This window comes from Nelumbo nucifera, chromosome 3 (genome assembly GCF_055504915.1).
Source record: "Nelumbo nucifera cultivar China Antique chromosome 3, China Antique-T2T, whole genome shotgun sequence".
Classification (NCBI taxonomy): Eukaryota; Viridiplantae; Streptophyta; class Magnoliopsida; order Proteales; family Nelumbonaceae; genus Nelumbo; species Nelumbo nucifera.
This window is the reverse complement of record NC_142651.1, coordinates 45265944-45283141: the sequence shown is the minus strand read 5'-3', so window position 1 is coordinate 45283141 and position 17198 is coordinate 45265944. Positions and strand designations below refer to the sequence as shown.

The 17198-nt window shown below is 35.2% G+C and overlaps 1 protein-coding gene across 4 annotated transcripts; it reads right to left on the bottom strand.

Annotated features, from left to right (window-relative positions):
- Positions 1 to 8527: 8527 nt before the first annotated feature.
- On the bottom strand, positions 8528 to 11578 carry LOC104611424 (uncharacterized protein At4g26485-like). 4 transcript variants are annotated; one of them, XM_088902139.1, is made up of 5 exons: positions 11438 to 11565; positions 11012 to 11116; positions 10074 to 10263; positions 9745 to 9946; positions 8528 to 8939 (listed from the first exon to the last, which is right to left on the bottom strand). In XM_088902139.1, the coding sequence occupies exons 3-5, from the start codon at positions 10234 to 10236 to the stop codon at positions 8642 to 8644; spliced, it is 663 nt and encodes a 220-aa protein (XP_088758265.1). In that variant the 5' UTR covers positions 10237 to 10263; positions 11012 to 11116; positions 11438 to 11565; the 3' UTR covers positions 8528 to 8641. The 4 variants fall into 4 exon arrangements, with proteins under 4 accessions (XP_088758265.1, XP_088758266.1, XP_010276750.1 ...); XM_088902140.1 differs by lacking the exon at positions 11438 to 11565 and having other exon boundaries at positions 11012 to 11289; XM_010278448.3 differs by lacking the exon at positions 11012 to 11116 and having other exon boundaries at positions 8529 to 8939; positions 11438 to 11578.
- Positions 11579 to 17198: the final 5620 nt, after the last annotated feature.

Genomic DNA, 17198 nt, shown 5'->3' with positions numbered 1-17198 from the left:
ACTTCAGAATTCTGGTTTGCTGCTCCCTCCTACTCTACTAACAGTCAGCCCTATAAACCACATCCTACCCATGAATTTGGCATCAATTTATGAGTAGGATTCAGTCCACCCCTAAAAAAATCCTAACTCCACCTAGTGGTGGACTGAACCATAAAAAATCCGAGATTTTATACTAACTAGGTTTATAAGTGACAGAATGTTGCAAAAGACTTAGAAATCTCAATATTAAGAAAAAGAAGACTAAGAAATCTATCAACTTCACCCTCAATCCTGCACGAAATTTCAACAAAGAAAATAGTAAAATTAATATAACAAAAAGATATAGATGAAAATAAGAAAAATCAAGGTTTTACATGATCTATGAATTCAAATTGTGTTGGCATACTTCAATTAAAATATCTCCTTAATCATCATCCTTTATCTTCAAAACTTTTACTAGATTTTTATCGAATTAGGATATCTTTTTCCCTTCCTTTCCATTAGGTAAAACTCTGTTTTTTATCATATCACATTCTAAAATTGAAAATAAATATTGTTTGTTGTAATTGAGTACTCCAACATAAATTTTTTGAATTTATTTTACATTTCAAGACCATTATTTCTTTTTTCTTAAGGCTGTGTTTGGTTGCAATGCAAATAAATTTGTATTGATGTAAAACCATGGCAGTGCTAATGATTTGAGTGTAAATTTTGACCTATTTTTGTTTCAAATTTTAGCTTCTTTTGTTTGAAAGTGAATTAAGACATGAAACAGAATAAAGAAAAACCCCAAACAAACCTTACCCTCCAAACAACACTAGGAACTAAAGTTCAAACAAAAGACAAAAATAAGCTAAAAGGAAAAAAGAAACTTAAACAATTTTTTCTTCTTTTTATTTCCCATTGTCACCCATTCTTTATTAGAATCAATCTTCTCTTTGAAATCATCTCTAATTGGATTCTTAACAACATGATTATCTTTCTTCTTGGGAATGGCAACCTGACTGGGATTAGTTTCTTATTTTGCATTAAGGAATGCCCCGAGCTCTACTAAAAAGGAGTTCTACATTCTCATTGATTCCAATTTCATGATTATCCCAGCACCATTGATTCTCGCTATTGGCCATGAAAAACTTATAGCCTACCATCACAACCTTTTGTTGCCTACTACAAAAGTGTTTTATTCCATTAGAGCCTTCACAGGCTTTATAAAAACATTTGGATGGGTATTATTACCTTCAAATACTTGTTTCAACAGCCCTTTTCAGCCGAGCATTGAGTATCTCCATATTTGTATCTTTTTATTTATGTAGAGATGTTTCTAATGCATGAGTGGAAAAGGCTTGGAGACTGGCACGTTAAAAGGATTTAGATTCAGCGGGTCAAATGTGAAAATCAACCACTTGATGTTCGCTGATGATTTATTATTAGTGGGAAGAGTTGAAATTGAAGAAGTCCAGCACTTGAATGCCATTTTAAAAAAAAAATTCTGTTATTGGACAAGTCAAGTGATTAACCTTGAGAAATCATCTATTTTTTTTTTCAGTAAAAGTACTTCATCATCTACACAAAACTCAATTAAGAATTTGTTGGGTGTTGCTGAAATGAAAAGGATGATACCTACCTCGGTGGTCCACTCATCGGAGTTAGCAGAAATTCTCTTCTTGGCAGTTAGTTTTTGTTGGACAAAGTTAAAGCTAAACTCAAAGGCTGGAAGGTGGGGGTTCTCTCTTATGCAGGAAGAGTTACTCTTATTAAATCTACTCTTACCTCAATGCCTATTTACCACATGCTATCTTACTCTCTGCCCTCAACCATTTGTAAGGATCTAACTGCCGTCTACAGAGACTTCTGGTGGGGTGTGTCTCATGGGAAAACACCTCTTTAGCTCAAGGCTTGGAATTCATTTTTACTTCCTACTGAGAAAGGTGGTCTAAGGTTCAGACATTTTGGCTTGGTCAACAAAGCACTCAAAATGAAGATTGCTTGGCATTTCTTAAAGGAAAATAACTCTTTATGGGCCCAGGTTCTCCGTGCAAAATATCTTCTAAATGGTTCTTTCTGGCGTCAGAAGAAAAAATCTAGTGTTTCACCTCTTTGGAGTGTTGTTCTTGATTGAGAAATGGCCTAATTAAAGGGTATAAGTGGATTATCTGTAGCGGGTGGAATGTTAACATTTTTTATGATCCTTGGCTGCCAATTGGTCTTATAGACAAACCTGCAACTTGGAACCAGCCCATAAACATGGTGGCTACTCTTATAGATCAGCACTCTCATAATTGGAGTAATGCTATGTGCACACAGGGTTTCAATGAGGAGATAGTTAGTATGATTTTGAGAACTAGTATCCCTTCAACTTCTCATTCCCATGGGGATACCCTGGTTTGGACTTTAACTCCTCATGGTAACTACACTTGTAATTCGGGGTACAAGCTTATTTCCAATTCTCCAGAATCTTTACACTCTATGTGGGTTTGTCCAGGATTGAGCTGGAAATCTTTCTGAAAGATAAAATTCATCCTACTTAGAATAATATCCTTTTATTTAGCGTTGTTTGCAAAGGAGCCCTTCCTATGTCTACTAATCTTGCCAAGAGATCGAATCACATTGATCCCATCTGTAGACTATACCATGAAGATCCTGAAACTTTGGACCACTTATTCTTTCACTGCCCAACGGTTCAACCAATCCGGTTTGCCTCGTCCATGGGTTTGCGAATCAACATTTGCAATGATCAAGGTATTCTTTCACTGCCCATGGGCTGCTTTATTAAAGAAGAGTCCGATCTCTCCTTATTTGCTAGAGGCACTATTCTACTGTGGTATATTTGGAATGCTAGTTGTCAAACCTATTTTAATGAGAAGCCATTCACTCATTCAGCCGTTCTCTTTCCCTATAATGCCCACCTTGGAGACTTGGTGAACATGCGTGGAAGACCTTTAATGACCCAGCTAGAAAACTTGGGTTCCTCTCCTCATTCTTCTCTTCAATGGACCTCAACAGTTTGGAACAAACCTCCTCATCTGCACATCAAAATCAATACTGATGGAGCATGGACTCCATTAAAAACTGCAGTTGGTGTCATTGTTCGAGATGAATTTGGATCTCTCCTGGTTGCTAGAGCCTTGTTGGTGAAGTTCTTCTCCCATTGAATTTGAATTCAAAGCAATTTTAGAGGATCTTCGACTAGCAAAATCTTTCATCATGGGCCCAATTATCATAGAAAGTGATGCAAAAGTTGCTATCCAAGTTCTCTCTTCGGATCTGGAAGCCCTTTGGAGATCGTTATTAATTGCCTTGGATTGTAAAACCATCTCAAGATCCTTCTTATCCTGTGTTTGGTATCACACCCCTCAGTCCTGTAATAAAGCAGCCCATGGGCTTGCCTAATTTGTTCTACAACAAAACCAATCATTTCCTTGGTCCTCTATTCCAGATTGTATCCAATCTATTATTTTGGATGAGATGTAACCTTCTCTTACCTTACCGCTTAAAAAAAAAAAAAAGAAGAGACTGTGGAAACGGTATGAACACAATTTTGTGAGGAAAAGTTATTGAGTTGCACTGACCCAAGTATATGACCATTTTCAGCTGTCCTGAGGAAATCCCAATGACTGTCAAATCCAAACTAGGAGAGGACGGCACAAGGCTTCCTTACCTTCAATCATGTCGATTATTTTGGTTTTATTACTCTTTTTTGGAGTGCTTGAAATTTTGATTGTATATATTGAGCCGACGACGTCATGTATAGATCTTTTTGAGAGGGTAACGGTTCTACATCCCTCCAGCGAATGTAAATTTTGGGGCTTGATAAAAAAAAAAAAGGTTCAAGAGTCCGGAGATGTTACCCTTCTGTGGCTGAATGTTGTATTCTTAGTGTATTTGCATGTTTTTGGCTTTCAGCAAATTCAGGTTGTCTGAAAAACACATTTTCGGTTGAAGGATAATAAATTTGCGCAATCTAGTTTTTTCACCAAACTTCATTAAGCCAAAAGGTACCACGGAAAAACCTTGCCAAACAGGGCAAGTATGCAATGAATACATTAAAGAGGGCATCAGTACCGTAGAACAAACCCAAGACCTTCAAGCGATTAGTAAAAAGTAGGAAAACATAAGGACAAAAAGCAACGCATAGAAAGCAGAGAGAATTCAAGTACAAATCAATAAATCATCTCTCTCGCAGAGACCCTCGACCCGATACACCCAATCTTTCAAAGTTGAACTTGTTTTGTAAGCCAAAAGATGCATAAAAGAGAAGTCGGGTTTCTTGTAGTCCAACATAAAGGCCCATAATTATATATAGGACTCTGTTTTGTAGACTTTGGCAAACCGAATTTGAATGTGCTGCATCTTCGCAATGGAAAAGTCCGATTACTTTTCCTTCCACAACCTCTCTTGTTGTTATATCCTGGATAGTCCCACTGCACTTAAACAACGCTACTTCCTCAACCAAACAGAGTCCTTCCTCTTCCGCTAGCTTCACCCCCCACTCACTGTAAGGATAAACCGTTTGGTGTGCCACGTGAACTTCTCCCCTTTTCTGTCGGCATGTCACGTGCATTTCTAAAGAACTTTTCAGTACATCTTGGTGACGCCTGGGATGATATATATCAAGGTTAAGTAATAAATCTTTAGGTTTTCTTTACAATGTTTATCAATGGTGATTCGAGTTGTGGCGTATGGGACTAGGATGCGGCATGTTCTACAAATGCTAGCTGCTTCATTTTGAATCATCCAATTGGAATATGACAGCCAATAGAAGGTTATGTTGCTAACACCATTTTAATTCTTACAGTCGAGCTGGGCCCAGGAATTTCCAGGCTTGATGTTGTAGGCCGCAGGACTACACCGAGGTTGTCCAAGCCTGAAAATTCAGGGGCTGGGTTACAAATGATCACCCCTTCACTCTAGCTCTGTATCTTTATGTATGTTACCAAACAGGATTTGTCATTTGTAGACTTGTAGTGGAGAGAACAGACAAAGGTGGGCCCATCGTGTATCAAACAGGATTTGTGAAAGGATTGGGCTTGGATTTTCTAGCTTTGGTCTGGGCTTCAACTCCAAGAAGATATGACATAAGTTGAAGTGTTCAATCAGCCCCGCACAAGATTGTCTGCTATGTATTGGAAACATCTTCCGATGCCCAGGATGAAATCATCCGTTCTGGTATTATCATCGCCTCATCGGGACACGGCGGAGATGTGCTGTGGGACATCTTCCGCATGTACATCCCACATCGCAATCCTAATAGAAGGTTGGAATGTTCTGTGGGGCGCAGAAGTGAATTCAACAGAACCCACAACACCTAAAGCAGTTCAGTTCGTTTGGGTAGAAGCTTACTTAAACATTCAGACTGAGACCGCATGAGGAAAATTGAAGACTATTCTGTCTAACTTTCTATCCTTGAGGAAAGGATGTTGCACCATGGTAAGTGAATTCACTCCATGCACAATAGCGCCGCCCAGCTTCTCAAGTTCTTCCAAGTTGAGCCAAGCTGTTGGGTGTTTAAGAAAAAGCGTGTCTGTGTGTTTTCACACCCAAAAGATTCAGGTTAGAATAAGGCACGACCCAATTGAACACTACTCTTGACTTGCAGAAAAAAAATAAACTATGGTTTGTGGAAGCAAGAAATTGATATCAAGTTTGTGATACATGGTTATTTAGTCATGATAACAGAAAACAAGCTAGAAAAGGTTGTTGGTGTATTACCTCTAGAATCCAAGGAAGTGGAGACCATGTTTGTAGCGGAGCGGAAGGCCTTGGCTAAGCAAGCAGAGAAGGAGAAATCTCCCTCCCCAACCAACAGTATCTGATGAGAGCTGCTGTAATGTGTTATCCTTCTCTCTCCACGTAAACAAAGCATGATCGTCATCAGGTTTGTTGGTCACCTTTTCTTATATATATAATCTATACAAAGTAAGTAATGCAATTAATGTTGTTCCATTAACTAGGATTCATTGTTCTGTAAAAGCACGTTTTGTTTCCAAGGCTCAGTTTGGAAGACCCTTCAATGATTCAATCTCCCTCTGTGCGTTCTTCTTACTTTTTAGTGAGTACTGGATGAGTCTCTTAGGGGTTGGTGGGTTCGACTGTCCTTCCGACTTCCCAGGCAAAGGGTCCCTCCCACATGCAAGAGCAGCTGAAACATTTGTCTCTTTCCCTAAGGCTGTGTTTGGTTTGATGAAAGAAATAATAGAGAAAGAAAAGGAAATGAAAGGTTTGTAATGGTTTTCTTATATTTTCCTTCATTCCTTTCCCTACTTCTTCTTTTAAACCAAATACAGCATAAATGAATATTACTAGGAAGTGTTTGGTTACGGTACGTCTTGTCTTCTCAGAAAAAGGCAATGCAATGGTATGGTGTTTTCAATGTTCGGAGGTCTTTCGTAAGAAAACTGCACCAAATCCAGCCACATCAGTGATCATACCATGCAATTGGTGGACATGCATGTGGGTCCATGTTTGGACATGTATGTGGGGCCCACATACATTCTTCAAGGTAGATCCCACATAATACCTAATGTGGGCCCTACATACATTTCCCATGGTAGGCCCCACATATCATTGGTAGGTCCCACTTACACATTCAAATAGTTTTTGTGGAAAGATGACCAAGTTTCTCTCAAGCGTGTATATCGTACCACATGTTCAAAGAAGACATGGCGCTAAAAGATTATAAAAGCTTCATTTGAAGCTTCCTGAAAAAGCCCAAATTCAGGTTTTTGGCGTCTTTTATGGGCTGGAGCTTTTCCCGATTAGATCTTTCTATTACCAAACAGAAAAAGCGTAAAATTCAGTCTTCTGTGCTTCGAAACAGCCCGAAGCCCACGCGAAAAGACTTGCCAAACACGGCCTTAAAAGTCTCAATATTAAGAAAAAAAGACTATGAAATCTATCAACTCCACCCTCAATCCTGCACGAAGTTTCTACAAAGAAAATAGTAAAATTAATATAACAAAAAAGATATACATGAACATAAGAAAAGTCAAGGTTTTACATGATCCATAGACTCAAATTGTGTTGACATACTTCAATTAAAATATCTCCTTAATCATCATCCTTTATCTTCAAAACTTCTACTAGACTTTTTATCGAATTAGGATATCTTTTTCCCTTCCTTTCTCTTTAGGTAAAACTTGGTTTTTTATCATATCACATTCTATAATTGAAAGTTCATATTGTTTGTTGTCATTGAGTACTCCAACATAAATTTTTTGAATTTATTTTACGTATCAAGACCATTATCTTTTTTTCTCAAGGCTGTCTTTGGTTGCAATGCAAATAAATTTGTATTGATGCAAAATCATGGCAGTGCAAATGATTTGAGTATAAATTTTGACTTATTTTTGTTTCAAATTTTAACTTATTTTGTTTAATTGCAGTACAAATTAAGTGAATTAAAACATGAAGCAGAATAAAATAAAACCACAAACATAATTAAACCAGAATTTGCATTTTTTCATTTACACTCTCATGCATTTGTACTAGTGCAAAATATTGCATTGCAACGAAACGCAGTCTAAAGAAAAAAAAAAAAAAAAGAATTTATTAATGATATGGAGGGGGGCATGAGACTTACCCTCGAAACAACAAGTACGATTTAATCCTCTAGATAATCGTTGTCTTACTAGATGACTTATGAGAGGTATGTTGTTTCCCTATTCATGGCCAGTTCATCTTATTCAAATGTCATAATTTGTTTGAATTAGATTTTGAGTTTGAAAGGTGATCTTAAATTTTGAAACCACTCTGATCAAATTTGATACTATTAAGGGTGCAACTTGGACAAGATTGGGTTGGGCTAGTTTGGACCAAGCCAAGGCCCAAGCCAAAATCTGTCTAAAATGCTAACTTGGACCAACCTTAGTTGCACCCCTAAACAGTATTCAATCTGATAATTTTTTAAATGTATATGCTTATAATTTGACCAAATAAGGATCCATTCTGGGGCTCTGGGCCGGTGTTTGCGCACTTGTTGCTTTCAGTAGATCCTGCCTATTTTGTAAAATCATCTTTTGGTGGCTTCCCCAAAACAGCTCAAGCTCAATGAAAACTCCAATTCTCCCAAACAGGTCCCAACCCCAAATATAAATAGGAAAAAATCCATTCGAGGTTTAAATTATCAAAACTCCATTCCTCTTTTTGGGTGTACCTTTTTATTTTTTTCACTTTGAAATTTTCACAAAAGCTGAGTTTGGATGGAATACAAATGCAAATATGTAGAGTATAAAACCTTGTATTTGTATTTGTACTCCTTCAAAACTGTACATATTTGTATTTATACTCGTTCAGAACTGAGCCATAGAATCAGTTTTAAATGTTTAAAAACACAAGTTTCGGTTGTGGGGAAAACTTTAAAAAGAATAGGGATCTAATACCAACAAAAAGCTCCCAACACTGTCCCAACAGGACACTGTAGCCGCATATTGGGAACATCTATCTTGCCATTCAGAGGAAGATGTTCCCAATATGCGACTGTAGTTGGGACTGGCGTTTAAGTGAACCCATGGTACGATGGCGATTTAGAAAATTTTGAACCTTGAATCTACTGTAAGAGATTCCCAAGATGCACTTAGCTTGTACACAATCTCATTTTTTCACCAGAATAATATAATTGGGGGAAGAAGTTGGATTTCTTGTAGTCCAATATAAAGGCCTATAATTATATATCGGACTGTTTTGTTGACTTTGACAAAGAGAATTTGAATGTGCTGCACATTCCCACTCGAAAAGTCCGGTTACTTTTCCTTCCATAACCTCTCTTGTTGTGATATCCTGGATAGTTCTTCTTAGAGAAACCTACTTCTTCAACCAAACAGAGTCCCTCCTCTTCCGCTAGCTTCTCCACCTCCCACTTATTGTAAGGATGAGTTGTCTTATGTGTCACGTGAACTTCTCCCTTTTCTGTCAGCATATCACGTGCATTTGTAAAGAAACCTTTCACCACCCCTTGATGAAGCCTGCAGGCCAGGGAACATAAACATATATATATATATATATATATCAAGGTTAAGTAATAAATCTTCAGGTTTTCTTTACACAGTTTATCAATGCATGTTCTACAAATGCTAGCTGATTCATTTTGAATCATCCGATTGGAATATGACATCCAAAGGAAGGTTAAGTTGCTAACACCATTTTAATTCTTACAGCTAAATGCCACATGCATGGAAGTAAGTAGGACTGCTGGTCGGGCTGGGCCTAAGATATTGGGCCAAGGCCAAGGAATTTCCAGGCTTGATGTTGTAGGCCGGGGCTACACCGAGGTTGTCCAAGCCTGAAAATTCTGGGGCAGGGTTACAAATGATCACCCCCTTAACTCTAGGCCTTTATCTTTATGTATATGTACCAAACAGGATTTGTAGAGTTGTAGTGGAGAAACCACACAAAGGTGGGCCCATCTTGTACCAAACAGGATTAGTGAAAGGATTGGGCTTGGATTTTCTAGCTTTGTTCTGGGCTTCAACTCCACGAAGATATGACAGAAGTTGAAGTGGTTCAATTGTTTTGAGTTTTGGCAAAGAAAAGTAGACCAACAGAAGATGATGTCGTATGCATGGTTGATACACAACTGAGCCGAGTTGACGTCTGCGCCCAACAAAGAGCGTTTCATGGGCGCCCCACATGCACATCTCAGCATGCACCGAGAACATCTCCCACATGCACATCCCAATATACGGTTGGGATGTGTTATGGGGCGCACATGTGAATTGAACAGAACCCACAACACCTAAAGCAGTTCAGTTTGTTTGTGTGGAAGCTTACTTAATTTGGTCCTGCGCACATTCAGACGGGTAGATAAGGCCCGCATGAGGAAAATTAAAGACTATTCTGTCAAACTTTCTATCCTTGAGGAAAGGATGCTGCACCATGGTATGTGAATCCATTCCATGCACAATAGCGCCACCCAGACTCTCCAGTACGTCCAAGTTCTCCCTTGCTGTTGGGTGTTTAAACAAAAGCATTTCTGTGTGTTTTCATACCCAAAAGATTCAGATTAGAATAAGGCACCACCCAATTGAACACTCTTGACTTCCAGAAAAAAAAAAAAAAAAAAAATTGATAACAGAAAACCAGAAAAGATAGTGTATTACTTCTAGAATCCAAGGAAGTGGAGACCATGTTTGTAGCGGAGCGGAAAGCCTTGGCTAAGCAAGCAGAGAAGGAGAAATCTCCCTCCCCAACCAACAGTATCTGATGAGAGCTGCTGTAATGTGTTATCCTTCTCTCTCCACGTAAACAAAGCATGATCGTCATCAGGTTTGTTGGTCACCTTTTCTAGACCTAGCAAAGTGAGAGCTGTCTCGTGGGTGCTATATATATATATATATATATAATCTATACAAAAGTAAGTAATGCAATTAATGTTGTTCCATTAATTAGGATTCGTTGCTTTGTAAAAGCACGTTTTGTTTTCAAGGCTCAGTTTGGAAGGAGTACGAATGCAAATATGTACAGCGTAAATACATACAAAATATAGGTTTTGTCTTCTACATATTTGCATTTGTACTCCTTCCAAACTCAGCCCAAGGAGTGAATTAATAGAATCAAATTTAAGACCCTTCAATGATTCAATTTCCCTCTGTGCGTTCTTTACTCTTTAGTGAGTATTGGATGAATTTCTTAGGCTCAGTTTGAAAAGAGTACAAATGCAAATTTGTATAATGCAAAACCTCATATTCTGTATTATTTTATATGTATTTGCACTGTACATATTTATATTTGTACTCCTTCAAAACTGAGCCTTAGGGGTTAGTGGGTTTGACTGTCCTTCCGACTTTCCAGGCAAGGGCCCCTCCCACATGCAAGAGCAGCTGAAACATTTGTTGCTCTAGAATTCTATATAGGGGGCTGTTTATGTCTTTCCTTAAGGCTAGCTTGTTTGGTTTGATGAAAAAAATAGTAGAGAAACCAAAGGAAATGAAGGTTTGTAATGGTTTTCTTATATTTCCCTTCATTCCTTTCCCTACCTCTTCTTTTAAACCAAATACAGCATAAATGAATATTATTAGGAGGTGTTTGGTTACATTACGTCTTGTCTTTTCAGAAAATGGCAATGCAATGGTCTGGTGTTTTCAATGTTTGGAGGTCTTTGGTAAGAAAACCGAACCAAATCGAGCCACATCAGTGATCATGCCTTGCAACATTTAGAGAAAAGAAAAACGTCAAAATTGGCATTTCCCAATTTTTTTCAATTTTGAGAATCAGTGTTCTTTTCCATTTTCTAAGAAAACGGCCAACCAAACAACAGATTTGATCATTAAAAGATGAATCACTAATGTAACTCCGACTTAACACCATTTTCTCATAAAACAACAATGAAACCAAATACCGCATTAGTTAGTGATACTTACTTGAAAACTGAAAACAGAGAAATAATTAAATGGGGAAATTAAATTTCAAACCGCACCAAATCACTAATGTGGCTCAGCTGCCTTGTACACATATCAAAGTTTACCTCTCTCTCTCCCAGTACAATATATGCCACAATGCAAATGATGAAACTTCCAACGAACCTGTGTCACACAACTTGGATAAATTAAAAAAATAAAATTCTTATTGGGAAGCAAGCAAGATAAAAATTACTTATATTCCACCTAGTACGGAGTTGTAGGTGCTATGGATTCAAATATTCTTAACCAGGCTTTTCTTGCTGAGATTGCGTGTGAAGTTTGGAAAAGGGAAGATTCAATATTTTCAAAAAACTCGAATGAAGTATAGGTGAGGGAAAGATTATTTAATTCAATTCGAAGCAAAGCAAGAACATTCTACGATCTGGAGGCGTGTGGAGCTAGGGAAAGGAATATATTAAGAAAGCTCTTTGGAAATGTATCACGAAAGAGGAATCTACAGACCTTTGGGAAAACACTTAGGTTGGGTTAGGTTGGACGGTCCATGTCAGCATGTCTCTTCTTTGAGAGAAGTTATTTATCTATTTTTTTCATTTTTTTATTTTCTTTATTTTTTTGTTTTAAAAATATAAAAAAATAATCATTACCTATTTTGATTAAATTAAATTCACACTATTAGAGAGAGAAAGAGAGACATTTCCGTTTGCCAAAATCTCTTATTTTAATGTATGTTATTATTACATTTAAAAAAGGCATTTAAGAGAAAGAGAGAGATAGAAAGAGAGAGAGAGAGTAGTAACACCAAGTCTTTCGAACTGTCGTTGATGCAGACAGTCGTACCATTCAGCTTGGGAATTATCTAGGCAACCAGCTCTGTTTTACCCCAAACCTGGTCTTTGGCCAAAAACTATCAAAAAAGTCAATAACCCGTTCACCCTGGTAGTCGAACCATCAACCAATTCAATAGTTTTTTATCGTTATTTTAATTATTTTCTAATTTGTTTGTCAGAACGGGCCGTCCATTCGAATTGGACGGTTAGACTGTTAACCTGGAAACCAGTGTCTAGAACGGTTCCGTTTTTATGTCATTTTTAAAACATTGAGTAATACAACATAATAAAGTCAAATATTAATAAGTCAAATAATATAAATAGGTTCAGGTTTAACAATCAAACATAAAACAACAAAAATGAAAATATTAATTTAAGAATCCACTGAACCTCCACTTAAAACTAATAAATATTAACAAAACTTAGTAACAATTAAAAACACTAATAAAAATCATACTTAATAAACATTAATAAAATTAGAATCATTTATTAATATATTATTTTTTATTTTATTAGATAACTTTGTATTAATATAATTTTAATTAATTAATTAAGTAACAATATTATTAAAATTAATAATTTTTATGAGTTAAGATCTTTATTGTGCATAGTGCCCATACTACACAAAAGACTTATATAGAATAGAAGACCCATTAAAAATGATATAGAAATAAAAAGTTAATGAAAATTTAAAATAAAGAACCTGTTTTATCATTTATACGAAGAAGACAACCTAAACGGGTTTGTATAGAAACTTGTAACCTGTGATACACGACATACAATAATAATAATAATAATAATAATAATAATAATGTATAATTTGAAACCTAATAACTATAATTAATAAAAAATTACTAAAATTAAAACAAATATTAAAAGATAAGAAATTAATAAAATTAGTATTAATTTGTACTTAGGGATGACCATTTATAAGAATTAGTATAATTAATATTAATAGGATAATTAAAATTAATAATAAATAAAAATATAATAAAATAATAAAATAACCATTTATTTAAAAATATAAAATAATAAATATATTTGTATTTACAAAAAGCAGCATAGGTATTTATCTATTTTCTCCTTTTTTGTATTTTTCTTATTTCCTTTTGTTTTAAAATTTTAAAACAATAATTATTATCATTAACAAAATTGATATCATTAATATTTAAAGTTGCACACTATTAGACCTGTTCATGGGCTGAGCTTTAGGCCTGACTTTACACTATATCAGGCTCGGGCTTTGGGCTGGGCCCATTCAAATTTTGGCAATACCCCAAGCCTGAGCCCGGCCCATGAACAGTTCTAATTAATAGAGAGTTAATGAGAAAGAGAGAGATAGCATTTATATAATTAAAGAAAGAAAGGGGGTGATGTAAGGATGTTTGAGTATTTTTGGCTCCTTTTAAGGACTAAAGAACTCATAATACAAAACCCTAATATTATTAAAGTAATAAAATATTATTAAACTAATCTTTTTAAAATGCATTAATACAAACTTATCTAATAAAATGAAAAGAATAAACAAAACATGATACAACAATAGAATATAGGTTCTATGTACAATATATCAAACCCATGTTTATTATATCCAATGGATTTTAAGTCATAATATTTTTAAGACATTCCATCATTTTTTTTTAATTTAGTTTCCTTTTATTTTATTAGTTTTTATTAAAGTTGATTTTTAATTAACATCTTAAGGAAACCTAATTTCTTAATTTTTATTAACTATTATAAGATAAATTTGTTTTAATTTTTACTAAGTTTTATTAATAATTATTAACTATTACTACTACTCTTAAATGTATAGTAACATGCATTGAGATGAGATAACTTAAAATCCAAAAGTCTTTCTATGTCTCTCCTTATTTAATAATATAATATCTCTCTCTTTTAATTATGTGTCTATCATGATTACTTTATTATATTTTTAAATAAAAAGAAAATTAGAAAAATGCAAAAAAGAGAAACTAGGTAAATACCTTTGCTGGAAGGAGAGGCATGCTGAATTAAGGGGGTGTTCTATAGTGTAGATGAACACCACACCTTGTGGTAGGGGCCAATCTATACCACACCATAGTCCACAGTTTTTCTGAACTATAGATAAATTGTGTGGACTGGACCAGACCAGTCCACACCCACAATGGTGTTCTGTAGGTGTGGTGTTGATTCCATATATCTCATATACATTTTATGGGATATTTACATAGTCGATCATAAATGTCTAATTTTTGCATTTTATTTGGTAAATAAAATGAAAAAAAGTCATCAATATTAGACTACAATTGCATTTTTTAAGTAATTAAGAAATATTATTTTAAATGTTAAAAATAAAAATTAAATATAAAAAAAATTAAAAAAATAATATTTAAATAATGAAAAAAGAGTTGAGAAGGAAAACAATCAAACTTGTGCTAAAATTAACACTAAAATTTATTATTTTATTGATAAAATATTAAAATTTAAAAAATTATTAAAAGATTAAATAGAATGAAAGTAATTGGACCAATGTAACGCACTAAGAGTTGAGAAGGAAAACAATCAAACTTGTGCTAGAATTAACATTAAAATTTATTATTTTATTGATAAAATATTAAAATTTTAAAAATTATTAAAAGATTAAATAAAATGAAAGTAATTGGACAAGTGCGTTACATTGAAACCTTTCCACAAATTGTCCACACCATAGTGCGGATCATCCATGAGAAAATACTATGGATGATAAATTGTGGTGTGACTCGTCCCTCTCCACATTATTTTGTGAACGGGGACATCCACACATAGTAGAACGCCATATCTTATCGTGGACAAAACCAAAATGATTACATCCGTGATATATATACGCTATTGAACTCCACCTAAGTCAAACTTATTTAGGTCCAACTCAAGAATTATTTTTGGGTCATTTTACACGTCCAATAAAAGTTGAACCCCTAATGATAGATTGTGTGTGGCAAATTTCATGTGTAATAATTTAGAATTAATAATTTTAAAATTTTATTGAAAGTTGTAAAGTGTAATTATATTTAAATGGAATTACCCATGTATAATTAATTATAAATATTAAGGAAAAGTACAGATAGGTCTAATGCAAATTTTTGAATTTCACTAAACATTCAAAATGTCAAATATTACTTTGGGCCAAGGTTCAAAATATTGATACGCCCGATACGCCGATAGGGGCATATCGGGCGAATCAATACACATTTTTATTGCCTTTTTTTTATTTTTTTTTGCAACCAGTTCAAGGGGTGGTTTAGGTCTCCTCTACCCCCGAACCAGTCAAGCCTCCGATGCACCCACTGTAAAGGCATAACGAAGGAATCCCGGAATGATATGTATGGGCCAATATAGGGACGATATGTATTGGCCCTAAATATTCTAACCCTAGGCTGAACCGTCATTCTCCCTAAATATTATACTATTAATATTGATATGACTATTAATCATATTTTATTAATTTAGTTTTCACATTTGTTTAAAATAATTTATTTTTACTTTTTATGGTAAAAATTAATTAAAAGAAATGTGTCATCACATATCACAGGTGAGAATCAATGTTACCTAGAATGTTTATTAGCATAGTTGTTTCTACATGAAATGTCAATTTGATGTTTTTACAAGTAGTGTCCAATACGTGTCTTTTTAAGAGGATCATTGATCATCCATTTGGTCCGTTTCATTGATCTATAAAATTGTTCTCTAAGGACGATATATCATCACTTCATCCTCTAGACAAATGGGCCGTTCCGAAGATTGGAGCTGACATAAATGAGCCTTCTGAAATGAGTGGCACTGCCAAAAGGAAAAAGATTTTTGAAACTTGAAGCCCAAAATCGTTAGAACAATGGCTGTATTCAACCTGAATCTGCATAATCTCTTCACAACCTTAGAACGTCATATACGAAGAGGTCTGTCTTTCAAGGATGGAGCAGAAAACGAGATTTAAGAGAAGACAAAGGGTCTCTGGCTCGAGATTCGCGAAAAGGTGAGTGTACATCTTTTTCCGCATAATGGAGTGTAATTGACATGGTGGGAGTTGCGAGAAACCTTTTGGGAATGGGAAACGAAAGGTCTATTAGGGTGATGACAGGGCTCATTAATCTTTCACAAAAATTGAAAATATTCAAAAATTTGAGAAATTAGGAAAGAGTGGGGAAAAAGGAGTGATGTACTGACATAGCACGCCCAATTTATTATTTAGATCAACGTTTTCGAACCGTTCGGCATAGGAACCGTTAAGGCAATCGGTTTTGTTTATCTAAAACTCGGAATTTCGTCAAAAATCATTGAAAAAGTTAACAAATTATTGATCCAGGTGATCAAATCATTGATTCATCGATCTGTTCAATTGTTTTTGATCATTTTTTTATTTTTTTATTTTTTAATTTTGTTGTCAGAATGGGTCGTTCATTCAAACCGGACGGTCGGACCATTGACTCGAAAACGAGTGCCTAGAACAGTTTCATTTTTGGGTTGTTTTTTAAAACGTTGATCTAGATATAGATATATAGATTGGTGTGTCCATTAGTGATTAGGAATGATAACAAGGCGGGTTCAGGAGAGATCTATTAGGGTGCTTTGCACCGATTAAGATCCATATGTGAGGAGTAGATCCCTCTCTATCTTCAATTCTGATTAAGATCCACGTCAGGGATAAGAGTAGAGGTGTAAATTAGGTCGTGCCGTTCGCGGCCTAACATGGCCCGACCTGGCATGACAGCACGCAGGTCGTGCCAAGCCCAACACAATGGTCTGACCATGCTAGGCCTAGGGTCGTAGGTCCGTAGGCCGAATTGGCACGACGCGACCAAGCGGGCCATGTGCTTATTTCGCCTGTGGCCCGCTTGCTAGCACAACCCATACGTATTATTTATATATATTATATATATTATACATTTATATATATAATATAATACATTATATAAATAATATATTAATAAAACAAACAGTTGTTTTCAATTTTATTATACTAATTTATTTAATTATTGTATATATAAGCAATTGTATACATCAAAATTCATATAAAAGTAAA